The sequence below is a fragment of the Pleurodeles waltl genome, chromosome 5 (assembly GCF_031143425.1).
Source record: "Pleurodeles waltl isolate 20211129_DDA chromosome 5, aPleWal1.hap1.20221129, whole genome shotgun sequence".
Taxonomy (NCBI): domain Eukaryota; kingdom Metazoa; phylum Chordata; class Amphibia; order Caudata; family Salamandridae; genus Pleurodeles; species Pleurodeles waltl.
Genome location: NC_090444.1, coordinates 1,574,697,381 through 1,574,723,265, shown reverse-complemented (window position 1 = coordinate 1,574,723,265; position 25,885 = coordinate 1,574,697,381). Strand labels below are relative to the sequence as shown.

Genomic DNA, 25,885 nt, shown 5'->3' with positions numbered 1-25,885 from the left:
AGTGAAAAATAATTATGAGCTGCAATTTAGTTGTTGGCTCTTGGGCAACATGTTTTTGAACAACAACGGAACACAATATATTACTGTGACCAGAACAGTAAGACTGATGAAACAGTTTTTTTTTTTGTAGATTGGCCGCTGAGTTAAAAAAACACAAATCCATTGTCTCTAATATCTATTTTTTTCTACTGCCACTGGATTTGTGTTTGATTTAATGATAACAATATTTGAGAAAACTATGGGTGATGTACATCAACGATCCTGTGCAGAATCCTGAATGCTGTCTCCTTTTCAGTAGTGTAGGGATTTCTAGGTTCACTCAGTGATTTCCCATCTCTTCTCACCAAAGTGCAATTAGGAATAAACCTCAAAAACAGGAAGTATTGACTATCATTTAGAACATTTCAAAAGCTATGGTAAAAAAAATGTGCAAGTCTGCCTTTACTTGAACGCTGGGAAGATGGCTAGCTTAGCACAGCAAACGTTTTGTTGATGCCATTTTTAGAGAAAAATCCCACCACACACTTTTTCTTGTACAACACTTTTTTCTCATCCCCATTCCCACCCACAAAATAAATAAATATATTACATGTTGGCTATTTTCTAACTCAGTCTCTGAAAATGCACTCAGCCTGTGTACCTTTAGAATCCTCCAACATAGTGGGAAAAAGAAAGCAAATTTTTTCTGCACACTTTTGTGTAAACAAACTATGAATGCTTAGCAGCAAACTGCCACAGAAATAAAAAGGCGGGCCAGCACCTGAAGAGAGAAAGCCTCAGCACACGGAAAACGCAGAGTTTCTTTATTTGCTTTGCATAGTGTTTCCAAAATCCAAACTAGTGAGAGTTGGTGGCATTAGCCATTTCCAGAAAATTGTATAAACTGGACTTCTTTATTTGGCCATTCCAATATCACAGTTATCCATTGCAACACATTCTGCAAGTAATGTCATATTCTGTCCTTCATTACAAGATTTCCCCTCTATGGAAAAGAACTACCTTTCAGAAAGCCCAAACGTGAACATCATCCTGTGCATATGAATCTGTATTTAAGAAACTGAATGAATCTGTACTAGAGAAATTGCATGAATCATAACACAGACACACTTAGGTTTTACTCAATGAAAATATCTATTAAAATTACAAATTAAAGTCTTCAATATGATACAAAACACAACATTCAAAGGCATTCAACACATCTTTTATACATCACAGTGTTAGTGGTGCACAATGTAACAATGAAAATACATATACACTTTATTTACACGTCAAATACATGTGGTTTTGTATGTATATATGACTGCGTTTGTGCTGCTCACTGTACAAAATTCAAACATAACCAAGAAACGTCTGAAAGAAATATTAGTAAAATGAATCTGTACACGTATTAAATAATTTGGGTTCCATCACTGTTTGCCAGAAGGAACAAGTGGTACAAAATAAAGAACAACCTGTAATAAAAATACAAAGCATGTTTTAACACAAGATTGAAATGCGCAGCAACACAGACATCATTTAACAGCTGCATTAATGTCAGTGCAGTATAATCTACCAAAATCAGTATATTGGCACATGTTGGAAGCACAAGTTTCAGTGTTGAAGATCTATAGATCCTACAGACATGCAGCATATTAGACTTTATATAATATTCATGGGACTGGGAGATGCACATATGCCCTGCCACTGCTACTCTCCACACACCACCACTTTTAAACACAACCTAACCAGAACATATCTGCAACAGGTGTCTTCCTCTCAGCATACTTTTTTACTAAGGTTAGCTATTCTGTAGCTATTTTTCAACCATGTTTTGTGTTTTATCACACAGCTCTCACAGAATATAATACATGAAATATTTTCTGAATATCACGGCTTGTGACTGTGGTTATTAGCAACCACTCAAAAATACATTATCTGACACTATGCACAGGTAGAAAAATAAGTCCTTGCACTGAGTTGTGTCAGGATGGGCGAGATAAGGGTATAATATTCGTGAAGAAACCTGACTCGGAAGAGTGGTTAAGGCAAAGCAAACTAAGTAATTTAAAATTGCAACAGACCTAGAATAATTTAAGACAACCAGTGTGTAAATATTAACCCAATTACACTGCCAGAAAAAAAGGAGATGTCATATCTCAATTACAGAAGTTTTTGTATTTACCAAAATGGTAGATACAATGAAATGAAGTATTAAATATGATGTGCTGAAGCATTATGTAAAGTTAAAAATATCATCAATAGTACTTTTGACAAGTTCTTTGGGAGCATCCAAGTGCTCATATTTGCATTATCATGGGTATGAAAAACACGGATGGAACATTAAAGCTTTTTACATGTTTCATATGCGGCTACGCTGTCGTCAAAGCTAAACCTCAAAGCAATAATGATGGTATGTACCAATTGAAGACTATGGGCCTGATTCTAACTTTGGAGGACGGTGTTAAACCGTCCCAAAAGTGGCGGATATACCACCTACCGTATTACGAGTCCATTATATCCTATGGAACTCGTAATACGGTAGGTGGTATATCCGCCACTTTTGGGACGGTTTAACACCGTCCTCCAAAGTTAGAATCAGGCCCTATGTTTCTAACCTCTGTACTCCTTTACCTTTTTTGACTGAGTTATGCTACTCTGCCTTGATAAAGTGGAGGGTTCTGCAAAACACAAGTTCGCTGGCAACAAAAAAATCTCTATTTATGTAATATCCTGTACTTACTGTCTATGAAAGATGGTTAAGCGTATCAAAACTGAACCCACTCGAGATGGTGCAATCACTTTTTTCTCTTTGTGAATGTATTATAACTAAATGGATGCGTTCTTGCAGAAGTATTATGTGAAGCAATAACTATACTGCTTGCGCCCCACTGCCCCAGATTAATTTCCAAACAATTGCTCAGGAGTGTACCACGTTCTAGTGGGTGGGAGCAGCGCAGGCCCACAACTCACTAGTTAAAAAAAAAATTAAAAAAACACTCTCACTAGAATGTGCTTGTAAATTACTTTGTCCTGTCAAATGAAAAAAGGCTGGTGATATTATTTTTACCATTTCATTGTTTACACTTTAGCTTAGCACAATGTCAGAGTTTAAATATATACTTTCAAAAGTAGATAAACTAGATTCTGTTTGAAAATTTGCACTAGTTACTGTATAGCTTACATTTCTGTTTAGAAGAGGATAGAATTAAAATGATTGATAGACTACAGGAAAAATAAACTCTTAGGGTCATTAACATAGCATTTTCAGTAGAACATTCTAGGACTACTCAAATAAGCCAGTAATGAAAAATACCTAGAAAATACACTGCAAAAGAAACCAGAAAAAAGGTATGTTCTTTTTAACATTTCCACTTTTTGATGAGTCCACAAATCAGTCTTAGGCTGTCCTATTATAAATTATCTAGAGTCCTGTATCCATTGGCTAGATCAAATACTGCTTTGTACAAATGTAACCAAAGTTATTTTCACCCAGGGCTGCATTTGAATAGGTGTGGTGCACACACACATCTCCTTAACTGTTCCTTATCTCTAGGATCTAATTTGACTATATGAGACCAGGTGGAGGGTAGTCAGAACAGCAGTAAACCTGGACCAAACATATATAATCAATGGAAGTTTAATATCATTCCCCTATGTACTGCCTTTCTACTATTTACGATCACTGGGATAGTTTATAAATGTGAGGAAGGGAGGAGAAAGGCAGCATTGAGCAGCCCACCACAGATGTAGTCGTTTCCTGTGTGCCTATTTTCTTATCAAACACTGTCTAAGAATAAGCAAAGTGCATTAGGTTAGTAGAAACCTTATTTGTTCTATAGATGCACACAACTGGTACCAGAGGAACAACACTGTTGCCTTCTAACCCTTTCTAGAATACACACAGACTGATTCAGGAGGAAATATTCACTTGGAAGAGACCAATGTTGAATTCAGAAGAGAATTCATCTTGCAATGGTGCCTTAACTGGTAATTTCTAATCTCAGCTCCCTGTGGTTGGGGTTCACAGTTCACAAAGTTTGAAGGCAAATTATGTAACTTGTAGAAGTTTTCCAGGGAAGGCATCTACCTTCCCATCGGATCGTGAACTTCAATCGCTTATGCATCACGCTTGACAAGACTATGAAAAATATCACTTAGTATTTAATTTGTGGAAAGAAACAGATTAAAAAGGCAAATTTGTCATGCAGTGCCCTTGTTTATGATGGAAAAGGATTCAGGAGGTCTACGTATGTTGGACTTAACTGGAAAGAGATTTGTTTTGAAAGTTTTTCGTGCAAGTGTGTTATGCAAGACATAAAAAATATATCTTGTAAAGACATTACTAAAACACTGGTGCAGCACAGGATGTTGGCATCCATGTCTGATTCTTATAGGCAAACATTAAGTTATATACATTTATTCAGAGCCTGTGGAGGATTATCTAGTAGATGTCATGGCTGTCATTTTGTCCTTGCATACAAACTGGGACTCTTGCTGGACCAGGATTTCAAGATGAGTGAATGTAGAAAGAGGTATATGATCATGCCATACACCCAGCCAGTCAAAAGGGTTTGAGAGTGGACAGACACATGGATTACAATATTCCAGCAGATTTGAAAACCAGAATCAGGCAAAGTTGAAGCAATGTTTAAAAGACCTCAGATCTTGTGGCCTTTTAATGTACTCTTGCATCATCAGAGTTTTAATGTACCCTTATATCATCAGAGTTTACAAAAGAAAACAATGAATGAATTTACCCAACCAGTCATGAAGGCATGTCACTTAGAGACCCTCCACAGTGGCCAATCCTAGAAACGTAGCTTTCTAGTTGATCACACACAGGTTAATATGATGGACCCCGCACATCTGGAAGCTAAGACAGAGAAACTACTAGTTCCACTCATACTTTGGTGTTGATTTGGAAGGAATGGATAAGAGTCTATTGATATGCACAGTATTTACAAACCAAATGAACTGTAATCAGAAATATTTTATCTCAGGTGGCCCAAGCATCACCCTCTAATTCTGCTAACAAAAAGAGGGGTAGTGGCTTTTGCTCTGCTTTCTTAAGTAGTATAGGAAACAGATACACCTCTATGTATCATCATTAAAATAACCCCACTTGTTCCCAAAAATTAGGGATAGATTAATGTGAGGTACCTTCTCTATAAATGTAAAAGAGATGTTTGTGATCACAACCTAAGAGATACAGTGTCAGGAAAGGATGATCATCAAGCTTCTGAAGTCAGCACCCAATCAGTTAGAGGAAATAGTATTAAATCAAATCTGACAAACTGAATTATTTTGGACAAGACCAAGAAAAACATCTTTGAGTCATAGAGGATAACACACAGAATATTTAATTTGATGCTTACTGCATCACAGGAGGAGGCCTTTCACTAACCAATATCATAGGCATATGTATACATATTTTCCGATTCTGAGGTACATGTTTCATTGTTTTGGGGACATGTCAGTCATTAAAAAGTGGGATATGGAATTTTCAGTGCGCATCCTATAATCTGGTTGACAAAATTCTAAAATACTGAGTAACTGATGGACAGCAGCTGCACTCTGCAGACAATTTAAAACCTATCTTCCCCACTAGTGCAAAATTTGTACACTCCCTGAGAAAAAATAACTCACTAAATATAATGCTCATTATATTCAAACTCAACAATACCAGTCATGGACTAATCAAAATAATGCAGCTGGTCAAAACAATACATGGAAATATTGAAATGTAATCACTCTTCATAAAGGCACAAATACATATCCCATTCAGTCTTAATATTAGTCAACATAACAATAGCAGGTTTTCCTGATGGTAACAGAAAATCCAGGGGGTTCTGGAGGATGTGGTTGGTTTAAATGCCTCCACTCTGCTATCCCCACAGTGAAGAAAACTCCTGGTGTGTATTATTGTCAAGATTTAGCATTCATCTCTAAATCAGGCACCAATTACATGTGTTTGTCATCTACAGCTAAATGTGTGTGAAATCAAGCCAGAAAAAGGCAGCAAAAATTCTGTAAGTTTAACTCTGTCTAAAAGAACAAAACCATTCAACATGCAAGGAATCAAGGAATGCATCTCCTATATTCATATATCCAACAGTAATATTACTAATAGGTTTGCTGCTTCTATTCTGTCCTGTGAACAACTAACTTATCTGCTCCCATGGCCAGTGCCACAGCTAACTGTATCTCTGCAGCTAGATCCTCCTGCACCATCTTAGGTCATCAAATATCAGTTTCCATGATAAATAAAGACTGGGTTGGAAGGGCAGCATTCTCATGCTAATGCAAAAAGGGCCCACTCTATCTGCCACAAACTTGTAGCCACCTAGCACTCCTTGACGCAACCGATAGACTTTTTGTGAAAAGCTTTTTCGACCGCTTTGAGTTTGATTTTCTGGAAAAAACTTGATCATTCTTGAGTAAACGGATTTAGGTCAAATTCATTCTTTTTGGATTACAATGCAGGGATAAGTGCAGCATTTTATAAATATGTTAGGATAAGATGTCAAACCCTCCATGCAGTTTTTGTAGATTTCTACACAGCATGTGAACATGTGGAGAGTCCCATACCAAATGGAAATTATTAGCCCTTGATATCCCCAGTGATCTCTTCATATTCTTAATTGCTATTCAAATATCTAACTTGTGTTGTATTTTAACAGGCAAGGATAGGGGACTTACTAGCGGTATCCAGACTGAGAATGGGCTTAAACAGGTTTGTCTTAGCCCACTCATATTTTCATTATATCTGTACAATCCATCATCAATTGTTGAGAAATCGAATACACCATCCCCCCTTACTAGGAGGATGTCAGATGCATAACTTATTATAAGCTGATGACATCATTCTTTTTTTTCCCCCTCCTTGAAGATTACAGTGTGTTTTGGACACACTGCTATGTTATGCCAATTTACACTTCTTAAAAATACACCAGAAATTAAAATGATAATTTTAATGCTTGTTATATAATGTGCTAACATCCGCGGTTGCTTGCTGTTCTCTTTTTAAAATGTTCTAACTACCTTTATCAATATTTTAAATTTGGATGATCTATGCCCACATGTATACCATTTTAATTCAATTTTAACAGATGTTTAGGTTTGATTATTTAAATGTGTTTTTTTGTACACGCTGCAATGTTGTTCTTATGTAGAGGACAACAAAACATGTCATAAAATAAATTAAACGGAACTGGATCCACTCGAAATGAGTCATTAGGCCCTTGGAAAGTTTAGATATATGACATAATTTTTTCACTTTGATAGTGGCTTCAAACACCCATGAATAGCCCAAAATTCATACTTCACAGTGGAAATAGGTGGGGCCCTGTATGTGGAGCTATCAGGAAAATGTTTCCAGGTTAGAATAAATGGTGCAATGTGGTGTCTGCTCCAAAAATGATTTCAACAAAAGATAAAGTCAATAGATCTATGAAGATAAGACCGTCTTTACTGCGCTTTCCAAGAAGACTGATTAGGACATAAGTTTCAGATATTGTATCAAATACAGAACAAACTGCCTTTTGCCTAAAAACTAGAATAAGGACTTGATTTAGAGTTGGTTGGTAATAGAAAATCCAGGACGTTCTGGAGGAAGGGGTTGGTTTAAATGCCTCCACCCTGCTATCCCTATGGCGAAGACAATTCCTAGTGTGTATGACTCTCCAGATGTAGCATTCATCTCTAAATCAGGTGTCAAGTACATGTGCCTGCCATCTGCGGCTAACTGCGGGTGGAAGCCATTATTACATCATAGGGTTCTCAAGCCAGAGAAAAGCAGCACAAATGCTGCAAGGGTAATGCCTCCCTAAAGAAATTAAAAATCAAAGTGTAAGGAAGCTTACCAAGTCCGCAATCATTGGTAGATAACAGGGAACAGCCTTGGAAAGCAGTTAAACAAACTGGGGATGCTGTTGTGCCAATGTGCTCTATGTTTCTTTTATGCACAGTACTTCGTTGAGAGCTGATTGGTTTAATAGCTTATAGTAGGCGTCTCAATCACTGGGAAATTCATGTACTGGGTGGAAATGTAGTACATATATGGCACAATGACATACATTAAACAGTCCAGTTAAAGAAGAAAATACGCTGATCAGCATTTGACAAGAAACGCATGAACTTAAATTAATGTGTAAATTAAAAAGTAGGCCTTAGTGATGTTTTCACCAAAATTAAAAATAAAACCAATGTTTGGAAACACCATATAATCTCATGTGATTCCAAGTTGTTGGTATATGTGGATATTAACAGCACATTTTCAAGTCTGTATAAATATATGGATTCTTCCTAAACTTTAAACTTCCATCTGGCATGTCATTTCATACCATGCTATTGTGTCCTCTTCGGGCGAAGTCTGAATTTTGGAATTCTTCTGACCAGTGTTTCTGCAGCACTTGTGGTAGCAGTTTGCAGACGTACAGCACCGCTGTGTGTCACTTTAAAACCGGATAGTACAAGTCTAACAGGAACAATGCAAGAATGAGAGTGAAAATATATGCCAAATGACGAGGATCAAGATGAAGTGAAAAACTCCATTTTATCTTCAACTAAGAGGGCAAAGGATCATCGTCTCCTTTACTACATTTGCATTTGCAGCACAGAACAAACGGGGTAGCGAGCAAAAGAAAAGGCGATGCTACTAAAAGTAGTAGGCCAAATCCAGCGAAAATTCCCACCACCTAGAATAGAGAAAAAAAGAATACCAGAATGATTGTCTACATGGAAATTAAAACAATCCTTACTAGCACAATTCATGAGTAAAGGGCATTTTTTGTTTATAGTAAAACAGAAATTAAATCACCATTTAGGGTGCTGAAAATATACTATATTACATCTCCAGTAGTCACCTGACAGACGTATCACATGTAGAAAGACTGCATTATCCTTAACAGAAAAAGTTGAAAATCCATCACAAAACATCAACAGAATTCAACAGACATCAGAAGCCTGTTGACCAACTACAAGCTTCTTAAATTTCAGATTTTTTTTTCACTGTCAGCTATTGCCACCTCCTCCCAAGGCTGTGTATCAGTCGTCAGATTCAGACAGCTCGCTCACTCCACTGCAGTGTGAAAAGCCTTCTGACCAGTGCAATTTGTTCTTAGGATACTTGCCAAATGAAGAATTTAGATTTACCCACCATAGAATGTTTTCCATTCCAGAGGTATCCTTGTTCATCTGGCCTAAATCAGATGGCAATGTAACCATGAGTATGTCTAAGTATTTTTTATAATCTCTAAGGTCCTACCACAAATCTCAATCATTTAAATACTATTCCCCTTATCATACACTAAGTTCTATAGGAGCAAATGTTAAAGATTGCTTCCTCTGAAAGCAGGAGAATAGTTAAAAGTGCCTTTTCAGAAAGGGGAGGTTAGGCTCCGACCACAAGTCACCTTTACCAACCTCATCACTAACTTCATTGCTCCGCTCACCATAGACTTCAGAGCATACATTCTCCTTGATGACCTCAACTTTCAACCGGAAGACCAAAATGACCCCTGCTCCACAGCACTTCTCGAAAGCTTGAACGTCGGACTCAACCACCTTGCCCCAAAACCAAAATACACTAGACCCCATCTTCACCACAAGCAACAGCATCAAATACAACTCAACTCCGCTTATATGAACAGACCACTCCATCATCCACTTACAAATCAGCACACCTCAAATCAACACCCCTACCAGGTTCAGCATTCCAAGCCACACATGGGACAAAATCACAGAAGCAGGCTGGCTCAGTGCCCTCAGCATGGATCAACCTAACCCCACAGACAATCTCGACTTCCACAACTGGCTCAAGGGCTGCACAGACTCTCTTTCACCCATCAAACCCAACAAGCATAGTACATCATACAAGCAGGCCAGAGGGTACACAGAAGATTAACGGAGATCCAGCCATAACACCAACAACAGAATTACCTACAAGCCTGCACGCATACGCTATCAGAAGAAAATACGAGACACAAAGAAAAAAGCACTAGTGGAATGCATCAAATAACTCGCCAACATCTGCGAGGAGACCTTCTCGATTGTTAAGGATTTTACCTCACCCTCGGCCACTGTCACTAACATTGCTGCCTCCCAGCAACAACCTATGAAACTTCTTCCACAGCAGCATTGCAAACATCTGCAGCAACTTTGCACACCAACCGAACCCCAGAGAACTCGCAACAAGAAGGCCACCTGACCAAATGGACAGCCCTGACCAGAAACAACATAGCAGCAATCATGCGCACCATCAATCAGGGACCCCAACTGACCCATGCCTCCGCCACATCCACAACCTGGGAACATCACCAACAGCATCACTCTGGCCCACATCATCAAAACCTCCAGCATGCCCTCCACTTTCCCGGTTGACCGAAAACTTGCAGAAATCAAAGCTCTCCTCATGAACTCCATAACCAATCCAAATCAACTGAGCAACCTCCGACCCATCTCTTTGCTTTTTTCTCCAAACAAAGTGACTGAGAATGCCACCAAGAAGCAACTCACAACCCATCTTCTAGACAATACTCAATCAGGATTCAGAAAGAACCAGAGTACCAAAACAGCACTCATCACGGTCAACAGTGACATTCGAATTACCTTGGACCAAGGAGAAACAGCGGTGCTAATCCTGCTTGACATCTGAGGCCTTGAACACTGTCTCCCAAAACTTTATCATCAGAAGACTCCATGAGACTGACATAGAAGAATCCCCTCTCAAATGAATCTTTTCCTTCAACACAGGAAGAACCCCAAGGGTCAGGCTGCCACTCTTCATGTCAGAGACCAAGAAAATTATATACAGAGTTCCACAGGGATCGTCCCGCAGGGCTACCCTTTTCAACATATGCATGACACCGCTCAACAACATCAGCTGATCACAAGAAATCGATCTCTGTCATCTTCTTTGCAGATGACGCCCAAATCATCCTCTCCCTGACAGACAAAACAACCACTACCAAAACCACCCTCACCAACTGCAAGACCATGATAGCAGACTGGATGCTAACCAAATGCTTGCAGCTGAAATCCAACAATAAGGAAGTACTGGTCTTCGGCAACAAGACCGCAATATGAGACTCCACTTGGTGGCTGCCTGAGCTAGGACTAACACCCAAAGACCACACAAGAAATCTAGGGATCATCCTCCTAGAGAAGCTCAATAAGATGGCTCAAGTCAACGCAGTGTGCACCTCCTGTTCCACATCCTACGCATGCTGTGAAAAATCTTCCAATGGTTGCCTCAAAACACCAGACAGACCGTCACACAAGCACTCATCATTAGGAGGCTGGACTATGGCAACACATTCTATCTCAGAATCTCTAAACATTTCCAACACAGACTCAACACCATCCAGAACATTGCTGCAAAACTCATACTTGATCACTCATGTCGCACCCACATCAGATAGCACCTCAGGAAGTTTCACTGGCTACCCAATCACAAAGTGTAACTAATTCAAACTTCTCATGCACACATACACAGCTCTACATAACACAGGACCAGAATACTTGAAAAGCTGCATACACTTTCACCAACCCACCAGACACCTTCTACCTATGCTCTGCCTCACTCTTACACATTCCCTACATCCGCAAAAGCAAAACTAGAGGTTGCCCATTTTCCTACATCACATTCAAGACACAGAATGACCTCCCTCAACACATCAGTCTCTCCTCCTCACTTCTTGAGTTGCGCAAAAAGCTGAAGACCTGGCTCTTTGTATAAGCAGCGTGGGGACCACAAACCCTATACCCCCGCCCAAGAACCTGCTTACCCTGTCGGGTGATTAGTGCGCTATACAGAGCAATATAACATAATAACAAGTGGCAAATTACAGCTGCTAGGCCATTGAAAAAAGAAGTAAAATGTGTAAAAGGATGGATTGAGAGGGAGTCATTGCTGGAGGAAAGGGGGAGCAGGTAGCAACCTGGAGTAGGGTAGCGGGGCTTGTGGTGGAGGGGTCAGAGTTGAAAAATATATTTTTAAAAACAAGCCAGAATGGGATGTATGAAAAGCAAAGGATGAGGTGGGAGGGGGACAAGAGGGAGCAGGACCAGGAGCAGGAACTTGAGAAGGAAGCAGTGCCCGAGAAAGAAAGCAAGAAACACATGCACTCCTGTAAAGCAAAAGATTAAAGTAGTTTCCTGAATGTAACAAGTGGGAGGATAGTGAAAATGATCCAATTAAAAGGATGGCAATAAAGCTATGCTCCTGCAGAGCGACAGAACAAGTGGAAGGACAACCATTGAAAAGGAAATAAGCAAATTACAGTAACAAGAAAGCCAACCTACAGTAAGCAACATGCTAACCCAAATCCGACTGTAACTATTTTTATTGCCGACAACAGGTCTTCAACAACCGACAGCTGTCTGTAGGTGAAATATAAAAAGTACCAGTAAAAGAATACAGGTCGTCCAAGCACAAGGATGATAAAGGAGGAATGCTGCTCCAGGAGCAGCACAAAAACAACAGGGAGAGAAGCCATTGAATCAGGAGCACAGAACTGAGATAGGCAGTACAGCCATCCCAACATGAGAAAGGGTTGACTGACCCTTGTATTATATAGGAGACAATTGTGTAGCGGAAACCATAACAAGCAGAGATATAAATCTCTACATAAATTGCTTTCTTTAATGCTTTGGTTCAGGGGTCATGCACAGGGCTGTTGTGTGGGCTTTGGTACCCTTGAGGAAGTGGCATTTGATTAGTCCCCTGAAATGGCAAAGAATCCACGCTTGATGACATCTGTTAGCTGTTTGTACCATATATGGCTGCTCAGAAATGTCTTTAGCAGTGCAAGCAATCATAGGCAACAACAGACAACCAATGCCCACATGAAGACTCTAAAAATGTCTGCAATGCAGAATTATGTTTAAATTCTACAAAAGTAATAAAATAAATCTGTAGTGCAAAATATAAGACATCCAGTAATAAACAAACTCTAAACACTTCCAATCCTTTAACACTGGTCAGTAGCATAATTTGGGTTAAAAACTCAGCGCCTACTTACCTGCGTCCTGTGCCAGATGACAGAAGCCCGAGAGTGGCCTAATTTATTTCGACATGGACCTTTGTCATAATGTATTAGAAGGAAATCATCCTACAAAACATTTAAAAACATACATACATTAGACATTCATTGAAAATCGAGTAAGCATTTGTCTGCAACGGGGAAAGCGGATACAGAAAAGAAAAAAAAACTCAAAACACTGCTAAGGAAAAAACACTCAGCTGCCTAATCCATCAATAAGAATCATGTAACATACAGTAGCTGAATGTTTCTGCTGAGAAAGGCATGGCAAACCACTCTACTGTTTATTGTGTGCTTGTAATGCCACTTTCTTAGATTTAATTATTAAGAGAAAAGATGTTCTTTTGTTCATAAACACCATGCATGTTACATGTACTTTTTTCTTACTGCTGCTGCTTTTCAGCACACAGAACTAAGAAGTGCTAAATTGAAAACATGCTTTATGACCCTTGCACTTGGCATAACAGATGTGCTTATAATTTAAGTTGGGAGAAATTTTACAAAGTGTGAAAAGCATGCAAAAGCAAGTCGTCTATGTTTGAAGAAATAGAAAGCAGTATTTCTGATCGTGGTTCCTGGAAACTGAAACACAAATTATGTGAAGGGAAAAAATCATCAGTTTTTCAAGGCCTATATTCTAAAGAAATTATCTTAGGAACTCTGCACAATGTAAACCTATACCATGTACTGCATTGGTGATATAGATTCAGTTCTACCATACCAACTATATCATCAAGTGTAATACAAAAAATTACGACAGCAGGAGCAGATACAAAGCTGTAATTGAGAAAGACATTCTTGCGTGTTTTACAGAATGTTTTTGTGTTGAACAAAACGTATTCTTAGGACTGACTGCAAGGATTTCGTAAATGTATTGGCAGCAAGTACTGGAAGAACATTTACATCAAGGCTTACAAGGCCAGTGGCTAAAAGTCAGCCTTTCCAGTTCTCCGTAAAGTATGTTTAGGAACTGGACTGCATGTGTCATTTGACACCTCAAGAAGCTTGAATGTTTAAATGTTAGGCAGCTTATACTTTTGAGGAGGTTGAGAATGAGTGAGATCATTTTTGTCAAGGTCATTTTGGAACAGTAGTGAAGGAAGGAAATGAAACTAGAAGCTGTCATAAATGGATGGCCAAATATTTACAGGATAGCTGGCCTGAATAGCTCCATCTCCAGAAGGATTCGAGACCATTCTGCAAACTTTATGACAGGTATATTTGCAATGGTTGGTGGAGTTTTCATGATGGGTGCCAATTCTTTATTGAGACAGTGCATTGTAGAACCATCACAAGGGTATCTTATGGATCTGTGGGACCAAAAGGAAAACCAAGGAGTATCACTGTTGAGATAGATGAGATGATAAATAGGAACATTATTACAAATTATGCAAGATTACCAATAAATCTGCCAAATTAAGTATTGTGGTTTCATACCCGACTGAGTAACCAGGTGCCTGGCAGAAATTATGGGTGGATTTTGTCTATGCTCTTACCATCTTGTTTAGGAAGGAGATCTAAGCTTTTGGTCGCAATGGATTTGTTTTCCAAATTGGCAGAGTTGAGGATGGTTGAGAAGACTGGTACTGACTTTGTCACTGAGTTGTAAAGTATTAAAATAAAAAAAATGGGGTCATGCCCAAGGGACCAGGTTTTTTTACCACCCAGAGGCTAATGGATAGGTAGAAGCGTCAACAGAGTCATAAAGCCTATCCGGATAGCTATTAAAGGAGTGAGTTAAAAGAAAGGTTTACAAGATTTGCTACTGTTATATTAAAAAAATCCTCCCATCTGTCAAATGTTATACCTGTTGTAAGCTTTTGAGAGGCTGGAAATCACACTCCTGAATGGTGGCCAGACAACAAGTGTTGCAATTCTTAGAGCTGCATTCGCAATATTAAAAGAAAGAGTAAAAGTTTACAAGAATAAAATGTGTAGACATATGGACATCAATAATGGTAAAAAAAGGGCAACGTATAAGGATCAAGTTGCTTGAGAAACCAAAGAAAGGAGTGCCAGCTGTCTGGACACAGTCAAAGATACTTAGATACATATGGTACTGTGTGGAATCTCTGGAGTCTCTGTGTAATGATGACTGCATACTGTTGAAAAGAGGGAGGTAGCCGAGAGTATGTTCAATGAATGGTACTTAGATATAAATGGTACTGTGTGGAATCTTTGGAGTCTCTGTGTAATGATGATTGCGTGCTGTTGAAAAGAGGGAGGTAGCCCATAGTCAGTTCAATGCATGGCGAGAACATTATATTTTTGACATTCCAGCAGATTTGCCAATTCAATGAGAAGAGCAACTTAAAATATTGAGAAGGAGAGACTAAGTGAATGAGACATTGAATGACGACATCTGTGATTTTACACGACAAAGTATAAAAACACAAATAACAGATGAGAGGGCTACCTGGGAATTTTAAAAGATATACTGTGGGTGGTCATTGTTTCTCTGGAATTGGTTTAGGGAGGTATTTGTCAGGGCAGGTACTGTAATGAGGAAGGTGTGAAATGTTGTGTGTGCATGATTGTGTATGCTTACAGAAAGTGTCAGCTCTCAAGTTAGGTTGGCATGTGCATGACTTTGATATGCGGGGGTTGAAGGTGCAAGGTGGGTTTGATTTGAATGTTAACTGGGCAAGATATTACCTGATGCTGTGTGTACTCACTTGATCCCTGTACCTGCATTTTATGGAATAAATCCCTGCTGATGCACTGAAGTATCTGTGGATTATTCTTTCTGACTTTCCAACACACACATTTGACTGCATGCCTACTAAAAAGTAGTTCATTTGTCCAAGTTAAATTTTACAAATTGCATTCAAAAGTAATTCATGATATATCTGAACTTCTTTAGCAATATCTACCATATTAAAAGAAAGTGAAAAACTGTAAAACACCTTCACGGTATACTCACATCAAGAGATTCCAAGCAGTACCAGCAAAAGGCATGTTTGCAGTTTTTACACATCATTTGTGCACAACCTTCATCTCGCTCAATATAAACTTTGCACTTTGGACAGCGTTTGATTGGCACATCATCCTCTTCTACTTTAAAAACAGAGCTGTTTAGAAATAAAATCATCTGCATTAAAATAACCAGCATCCAATCTCAAGTAAGCCAACAGTGTATTTCTTCATTTTAATGCTGTCTTAAAGTAAAAGTAGTATGAACATGATGTTCAATGTTGGTGTCAGACGCCCAGATCCATGTCATATTTTCAGAGTATCCACAAAGCATTCATTTGCATGCAATACATCCAAACTGAACTTCTTTAAAAAGGTAGTTGTTACATATGGTTTCCCCTCCTGGACATAACTCAACACCCTTGATATCAACAAATAGCATATCTTGTAATATTTTATTTAGGCAAAGATATTTTACAACTCAAGAAAATGTCATTAACTTTTGAGTGACAACAGAAGTAGAAAAACACTGCTAGGATAGATGGAAACATCTTCAGGATTTTTCAGAATTACTGATGTTATAGACCTATATTACAAGCTATATTGGCGCTCCGGATAATAGGAGCATATTAGCCACCGCCCAATGTTTGTGGTTTTTTCCTGTATAATGTGGAGACTAACCGGCGAGTCACAACTGGCATATTTGTCTTTTAGGTAAGTCCATGGTACAATTGTGCAAAGATTTCATAAATGGTATTAAAATTAAAATCCTTAAGCAAACCTCAGCTGGGCTTTAAATCAGACCAAAATGGCCGACAATCAGTCTTTGAACATTGCAGGCAAAGCTGCAATTTGCACATATCAAAAGCAACCCATTTGTGAAATGTTTGGGTCAGTCATTGACCTTTACAAGTTTACCTGTAAAATGTGATTTGTGGAGACAAGGCCCAGCTACATACTATACAAAAGTGAAACATGAACTTTTGTCTAACTTGCATGTTTCCACAGTAAAGGGGACATCAATATGCAACTGCAGCATAAGCCTAAGGCGCTGTTTCACTAGCAAAGCATGAACAATATTTAACAAGAATAAGAGATTTCTTTCTTAAATGTTATGAAAAAAGGGAAAATTAACTCCACGGGCAAACATTTTTAGTGCAAATGCCAAAAACATGATTTCTAGTAAGTTATGTTCTGCCATCAAAGGACTGTAGAAAACCCCATTCAAACATACCAAGTAGCCCTCAAGTGACTTTATTCACATTTGTCATTTGCCCGATTTTTACCCAGAAAACTATGTTGGAGGAATGCTGTAATTAGAGCTCTGCTCATTGGTCCTTGTTAGGAGAGCACCATTAGCAAGAGAAGGAAATACGTGTAGACATAACTGAGAAGCACAGACCTGCACCTGAGTGGTTATTGTGCATGGGAGAGTAGAACTTTGAGGTATTCTTCCCACACAAAGTCAGACCTCCTGCTATCTTCACTCACATGTCTGAAACAGGACACAGAGGGAAAGAAACTTTCACACAGGAATGTCCAAAGACTAACTGGCTCATTACTTCTGTTGGAATAACAGAGGCATGGCTAGTTTAAGCCTGTTTCTCTTTGGTGGGGAAAGGATGGTACTTCCAAAAAAACAAAACAAGCAAATTTGCTGTAATCATGTTTACACGCGCCCCGGGGCCTGTAAGTTAAATGTCGCAAGTGGACTGCAGCACCCATTGTGTAATTCACTACAGTGACAATGTAAAAATGATAATATAGCTAGCGAAGAAGCCTCCCTTTATATAATAACTGCAAACTGGGACAGACAAAAGCATAACAGCTGCGATCAGTGTTGCTGCAGTTTAAACGCATTTCTGAAGAATGGTTGGTGAATGACCAAAATAACAGATACAACTGAACATTCCAGAGGAAAAGGGAGCAAGGAAAGAAGCAATAAAATATCACCTTCTCCTGACATTCTGTCAAAGTGCCAAGAATGAGAATTGAATTACCAACGGTTACGTGCCCCACCACTCTGCCACCTGATAAGAGATCCTAACTTCACGAGATCTGGAGCAGGATGAATGTTTCTAGGCAGAAGGTGTGGGGGGGCTCAAATGCCAAAACCTTAAGAAGAAACAATATCCACTGTATACACAAGTTGCTCAATCAACTCAACTTGGCAGCAATGTGGGGACATGCCAGAGCATTTGCCAACAGCCCTCCTAATCCCAAACGTTACACCAATTGCAAACTTCTGTGTATTAATGCCAAAGCTCACAAGAGCCTCCACGTCATCAATGACACAGTCAACAACAGCAGCATTACAGAGCAAAGAACTTGGAAAGGAGGGAAAAAACAGCACTGGTGATGACAAGTTGTATCAAAGAAAGGTCAATTGAGTTAGCTCCACCAACTGAAAAGGGCCAAGAGCAGAGATAAGAAAAACAATATTGCCCTACTCATGTTAAACTAACCCCATAGAATATAGCTGGGTGCACTAAGGAGAAATACATATCCAGGCTATACTCCAGGTCCTACTCTTTCCACTATTAACCCTATGGCAATGCCATACTTGGCCGACTGGGCTAGTTACTCCTATCTGTATTCAAGACTCCAACATGATGGGGCAGAACATATTGTCTAAAGCACAATGAAAGCAAATCAATCCTCTCTAGCAACATAAAAAGTCCAACTAACCCAATCACCAGCCCTAGTAGACTTACAGCTACAGTGCACAAACTGTGCACTGAGTCGGGAGAATTATCAATCTGCAACTAAATTAAAATAGAGAATAACTATAAATTACTAGTACTGTCCTCTGTTCCAGAACTAAATGATTAGGAGGCTCAAATCTCAAAAGAAATTAAAGGGGAAAGGAAGATACAGAAGTGTTTGATGATACATGCTGTACACAAACAATGCTTCAGAAGAAGCAAATTAATTCCAGTTTGTCAACTGTAATGTCCACATTTATTAAAACCATGCTTAAAACTACATTAAAGGCGATAAAAGCAATCTCAAACTGATCAGGCTCCTCATATCGAGACATTGCCTCATAAAACCGACGCAGCAGATGATTGCCTATCTACTCTGGAGGAATACAGGAAAGACAGTGAGTCTCATATGACCGCTTTTAATCCGTTTCTCAGGAGAGACAAAGTATGAACAAAATTCAGTTGAAAGTCTTGAATCGGAAGTGTTAAGACAGATCACAACACTGCTTTCTATGAATGATTGAATACAAAGGGTGCTGAAGGCGAGCACCAAACAAATCTGATCCCATGATTTAGCAATTTGTATAAGGAGGCTGTCCTGGCAAGAAAAGATCCTGCTACACAGCTACAAATTTATCTTTTGATCACACACATTAGATACTGTCCACTCCCCCTAAAAAAGGAGGGCAGACTATGAGCTATTATTATTTTCTTAAAGAAAAAAATCCTAGCACTGGCTAGAGAAACGTGATGCATTACTATCAAACGAAGTAATTGATTTTCGATGTACTTTCCATTCATGTTGGTCTAGCTGGCTCCTTGGCTAGGATTATTAGTTTTTACGTTTTTTCAGAACCCGAACAATTGATACCTTTTCTATCACACCCAAGAAACATGAATGATTAATATTCCTCTTGCTGCTCTTTACCTTAAGTGACTGGACAAGGACAGGGCTTTCACGGCCATCCACATTTACAGGATGCTCAATAACACCTACTTTGAAAGGGAATGGGGGTGAGGAATGATCCGGCTCACCAGTTGAGTGGATCCTGAGGGGCTAGAGGGAATGGCAGTGACAATGGGAGGGATGGTCAGGATGTCATGGGGAAGGCAGGGGTTGGGACTGAAGGGCAGCGGGGAAGAAGAGGGTGAGACCTAAGTGGGTGCAGGGAAAGCGGGAACAATGTAATGAGTCAAATGGGGAAAACAGACAGCTGTAGACAAAGGTGTGATAAACTACTAGGCCCACCGAATGTTGCCTAGCTCTCATAGAATGGCTACCATTACTGTCAAAGTTCTGAATGTGCAAGCAAAACAATAAGCGTTCAAGTATTAGTTTGCATACCCAAAAACACATTCTGCTTGTCTCCAAGAGACTACTAGTCATCTACAAAGATGACATATTTTTCTCTTGTCTAGGCATTGTCATTCTATGTCACACCTCTATTTTGTTGTAACATTATATTTCTTGCATAAATATTATTTAAAGAAAGGTTATTGCTTATACCGTCACAGGAAATGTAAAATGTGTTTATGCTAATAGTAGTATCATAAAATACATACCTAGCTTCTCCAGGAAGAAAGGTAATTGGCAGGTTTTCTGAGCACCCCTGTCCAGGATGCCAGCTGGATTTACATACAGAACAGAATTCAATTTCACAAGCATTGCACTGTACCAGTTGTGGATTTAGAGGCGCTGCTTCCTGAAGTTGGCAGACTGCCTGGCAGGAAGAAGATGGACACCAGGTTCGACATGGATCTAAAAGAATTTCTAAAAAGAAAACCCAAAAAACTTTTATAATATCAACATTCACTACCTAGGCAAATATAAACAGTGATGCAGGCGATACCAAGAAAGCATTCCACTTTATCTGCTAGCTTTGGCAGAGTAGGAAAGATTGCTTGAATATATCTGAAGTTTTGGTGGCAATTTTACATGTGCAATGCCCGTATTTAATACTGCAAAATATGTGGCTGTGCTACTGCTGAAGTATACAAAAAAGAGATGGATAAAAATGCTTGAATCTCATCCACTGGTAAAGACTTGGGCCGCATCTCAATCCATTGTTATTTTGAACACCATGTCTCCTTAGTTTGGACTCAGCTATATGCAAATCAGCCTTAACCCTTCTTCAAATGGAACAGTTGGGCCTGAACTGCTAAACCAAGTCCTCCCTCTACTGGAACACAAGCAACCCAGGACCGGTTGCGCCCTAGTTATGGACTCATCAGCCAGGTTCAGCATGGTTCCAGCAACACACTGTGCACAGGACCCACATCTGGGCCTAACAGTCCCACTTAGGATGACACACTAATATATACAAATAAATGATGGATGGAATGCTTGAATTAATCTCAGCTACTGGTAAAGACTGAGGGGAGCATTCCCAATATATTTTTATTCTGTACACCATGTCACCTTAGTTTGGGCCCAGTTATATGCAAATCAACCTTGACCCTGTTCCAATTGGAACAATCAAGCCAAACCAGGTCTTCCCTGAACAGGAACACAAGCAATCCCACTTAGGGTGACACATTAAAGTATACAAAAAAGTGATGGATGGAATGCCTTCCTCCCATCAAGTTTTGTGGGTTTCATGTACAACCCTAAGTGGCATGGGTAGGTCCAGGCGAGGATCCCATGTACACTGTGTCACATGAACCAAGCAGCATTCAGATGATGAGCCCATAACTAGGGCCAAACCTGCGCGGGTTACTTGTGTTCCAGTTTAGGGGGGATTCGGCCTGGCAGCTCAGGCTGGACTGTTCACAAGAGCAGGATCAAGACTGTTTTGCGTATGGCAGGGTCTAAGCTGAGATGGCGTTAGGTGGGATGGTTAGGCTAATTGCAAGCATTCTCCTATCAACTTTTGGGTGCTTCATATGCGATATGAAACTGGAAATTATTATATCTAACTGTTAAGTTCACTATGTATACAGAATGGCCATTTTAACAAGGTACCAAAGTTAAAAGCACACACACAAAACACTGTTTTAAAAGAGAGATAAAGAATAACAAAAACATACAGGTCCAGATTCACACATTAAAGTGGGTCAAAATATCCATTTTCAACCCTCAAGTGCCACAAGGTTTGCAATGGGCATCCCTTTGCAATCCTTGACATAATGCAATTTGCAAAGTCCACTGGCACATCATATGGTTGCGGACCCTTTGATGTGAAGAGGATCTACAGCAGTCACTCCGATGTAACATTGCTAAGATCAATGGAGAAGTAGTAAAGTCATATAGGCAGACAAGTGACCAGCATAGCAGTGTACTGTAATATGCATATTCTCCCATGGAATTAATCCATATCTGTTATGGAACGTAATGGGCAGAATGTTTACGTGGGGATATCGCACAGACATGGGCTAGATCTGGTGAGATATTGCAATATTCAGATACCCCCACTTTGTCCCTGAGTCCTGGTGGCTGAGTTGATGCAACAGTACACAAGGGATTTGTGCAAATGGTTCACTACCAGTCAAGTATTTTCTTGTTGACTAAGACTCACAGAACTTACCTGATAATATGTTTTGCATGCAGAAGGAACAAGGAGAGGTAATGATAATGAAGACATAAGAAGTAGCCTGAGGTACGCCTTCTAAAAACAGATTTTGAATGCTGCGTAGCTAGCGATTCTTGTAAATATTGCATTAAGCTGTGTAAATTAGGCAGGACGTACGTGTAGTACTGACTGAATGATAGTTCCTATGAACCTCAAAAGTATGTATGGGATGTTAATAGGATTTTTATGGAGTTATTGTAAAACTGCAGGATGTTCATATCACCAAGGTGAAGGGCATCCCCCATTACACTTGGTGCATTAAGAGGTGGAAAAGATCAAAGCTGCCATGCGTTTCCTAAAATAATGAGTTCAGTATAGGTCTAAGATGAATTGGAAGAGTTCAAGAGGGTCAGTAGCATTGAAACTGATCAGGCTGAAGTACAGAGCACTGCCATGAATGGTTTTATGGTTGATGCCTAGCACTGTAGATCAAGTTACTTACCCTCACTAACGCCTTACCTGGATGAGACTATATCTAGTTGCCGATTTCTTAACTTTGAATTCTCCCCAGGTGTTAGACTGGATCCAGAAGATTTTTCATGAGCAGTAGTCCTGCATGCTGGTAGGTGGCATCCGCGTCTGTCATCGTCCATACCTGAAATTACACTGCTGATCCTACATAGGCGCCACCCAGACCCCAACGCCAGTTTCTTTTCATAACTTCCCACACCAGAAGCACAGAGCCATGAAGAACAGTGACCACTGATGTGTCAAAACTAGGAGGATGAGAGGGTGGATAAAGAATCTGCAGCTAGATATAGTCTCTACCAGATAAGGCGTTACCAAAAGTAAGTAACTTGTTCATCTGATAGAGACTTCCAGCTGCAGATTCCTTACCTTTGAATAGATACTCAGCCAATATCATCCCCTGAGGTGGGTCTGTGAGCCAATTTCAAACAAGAAAGTCCTGCAGGAGTGAATGGGCCTACGGATCTGACTGCCCAGGCAGCAGTGTTTGGTAAACATGTGCAGAGATGCCCATGTTACTGTCTGATAGATGTCCAGGACCAGAACTTCACATGCTAACCTTGTGGTCGCAGCTGTAGCTATGGTGGAATGAGCTCACAAGACCTCAAGAGGTTGCTTTTTGGGCAGTGCGCAGATCTTAATGCAGAATAGGACCCATCTAGAGATTATCCGCTTCTGCGTGGCCAGAACTTTCTGCGCACCCACATACCGCACGCACAGTTGGCTGTCCATCCAGAACTCTTTTGTACGATCAAGGTAGATCACCATCTTTGTGAGTCCAGGCAGTGGAGTCTCTCCTCTTCCTTAGATGATGGTGGGGTACATACGAAGTAGGTAAGGTGATTGATTGGCCCACATAAAAAGGTGTGACCACTTTTGGCAGAAAACAGGCCCTAGTGCGAAGCACCACTTTGTCAGGATAGACAGAGAGGTATGGCAGCTTAGATGGTAAGGCCTGCAGCTCACTCACTTTGAGGACAGATTTAATTGGTACAAGGCAGGCTGCTTTCAATGAGAGAAGCCTGGGGGGGTAATTGTGAAGAGGCTTGAAAGGAACACACATCAAAAAGGTCAGAACAAATTAAGATCACACTGTGGAATAATGAATAAGGATGGAGGGAGGCGATAAGTAAGACCTTTGAGGAACCTATGTACAACAGGAGACATGAACAAGGAGGGTTGCTCAGGCAACCGCAAAAAGAGCAGAGATAGCAGATAAATAGCTCTTAAGAGTGCCTAAAGCAGAGCCCTGTTAGGGCGAACAGTGAACAGTAGCACCTCAGAAAGAGGGACAGAAACTGGATCAACAGACTTGTCTCTACACCATGCCACAAATTTCTTCCAAAGACAGGCGTATGTTATTTTGGTGGAGGGATGCCTGGCTGCCAAGATGACGTTACAGGCTGTGGGAGAAAGGTCAAAAGCTTTCAACTGCCACCGCTCAATCTCCATGCAAGAAGACACAGAGTGCACAGGTTTGGAAGAAGAACTGCTGCTGCAACAGAAGATCTTCCCAAAGAGGCAGTCTGATCGAAGGATCAATAGGCATGTTCAGCAGCTCAGGATACCAGACTCTCCGTGCACAATCTGGAGCCACGAGGATTACTTGGGCCTGGTCGTTCCCGATCTTCTTGAGAACTCTAGGCAGGATTGGTATGGGCCGAAAGACATACGGGAGGCATGAATTCCACTAAAGACAAAAGCGACTCCAAGCAAGTGCTGTCTTCAAAACTCCAGTGTGCAGAACTGCTAACATTGCTCATTCTCAGAGGAGGCAAACGGATTTTACCAAGGCTCTCCCCATTGCTGAAAGAGACCTTGCGCACCTCAGGCTGGAGACACAATCTGTAATCCGCTACGCATTTTCGGCTGAGCTCGTCCGCTCTGGCTTTCAGAGAGCCCACCAGTTGTTGAACTACCAGGTGTATGCCCTGCTGTTCTAGCCATGTCAAGAGGTGAAGAGCTTCTTGGCAAAGGGTCCACGACCCCACCCTGCCCTGCTTGTTGCAGTACCACATGGTGGTGGTGTTGTCCATGAACACCTGCACTATCTTTCCCTTGACAGAGGGAAGAAAGGATTTCAATACCAGTTGGATTGCACAGAACCACAGCATGTTGATGTGGAGTCCCAGATTCTTCTGATGTCCACCTCTCCCAGATGGCCGCCCCATCCCAGGAGTGGCACATCTGTCACTACTGTGAGATCTGGTAGGGGAAGGGAGAGGTATCTGCCTCTGGCCCAATCGTGGTTCATTACCCACAACTGCAGGTCTTTTGCAGTTCCCTCTGATCTCTAGACCATGTGAAAGAGATTGCCCCGATGCTGCACCCACTGGAACTTCAAAACCCACTGCAGAGCCTGCATATGCAATCTGGCATGCGTTGCCAGCAGGATGCAGGAGACCATGAGGCCCAGCAGCCTCAGAGTTATTCTCACTGAAATCCAAGATAGAGGCTGAAACATTGGTATCATAGCCTGAATATCCTAGACTCACAGCTCGGAGGATAAGCCAGAAACTGCACCAGAACCAGAACTGAACATCTGAGAGAGAGTCAGGTGTAATTTCAACATGTTTATGTGAACCTCAGTGAATGCAGGAGGTTCGCCATAGTATGGAGTTGGGAGACAGCCTTGGGTGAGCCTGCCTTCAACAACCAATCACTGAGAGAGGGGAAGATTGAAACCCTGGATCGCTGCAGATTAGCTACAACCACTGCCATTACCTTGGTGAACACCCAAGGGGCACTGGTAAAGCCAAAGAGAAGCACGGTAAACTGAAAGTGCTTGTGATGTATCGTAAACCACACGTAACGTCTGTGGGCAGGCAGGACAGGGATGTGAAAATAAGTGTCCTGCAAGTTCAACACTATCATAAAGTCTCCTGGGTCCAGAGCAGACAAGACCTCAGCCAATGTGAGCATTCTGAACTTCTCCTTTTTAGAGGAAGACATTAAGGGCTTGTAGGTCTAGAACAGGGCAAAGACCCTTACCATTTTTGGAGGCCAGAAAGTAGCAACCAGAGCCTACTTCTGGCACCAGAACCCTCTCTATGGCTCCCATGGCCAAGAGAGCTGCAAATTTCTCACAGAGACGAGACACATGATCCTCCGTCATCTAGTAAGATGGTGGCATGGATGGAGGGGTAGTCTGGAACAGAAGGGGGTAGCCCCTTTGGACGATCTGTATAACCCACCTCTCCAAAGTAAT

The 25,885-nt window shown here is 40.6% G+C and overlaps 1 protein-coding gene across 2 annotated transcripts in view; it reads right to left on the bottom strand.

Annotated features, from left to right (window-relative positions):
• Positions 1 to 2,968: 2,968 nt before the first annotated feature.
• Positions 2,969 to 25,885, bottom strand: part of RNF144A (ring finger protein 144A) — a 168,291-nt gene continuing 145,374 nt past the window's right edge. For both annotated transcript variants that reach the window (XM_069235884.1, XM_069235885.1), the window contains 4 exons: positions 20,204 to 20,411; positions 15,946 to 16,093; positions 13,002 to 13,091; positions 2,969 to 8,675 (listed from right to left, as the gene is read on the bottom strand). In XM_069235884.1, the coding sequence (XP_069091985.1) occupies positions 8,544 to 8,675; positions 13,002 to 13,091; positions 15,946 to 16,093; positions 20,204 to 20,411 (578 nt within the window). In that variant the 3' untranslated portion in view covers positions 2,969 to 8,543. The remainder of the gene's footprint in view (positions 8,676 to 13,001; positions 13,092 to 15,945; positions 16,094 to 20,203; positions 20,412 to 25,885) is intronic.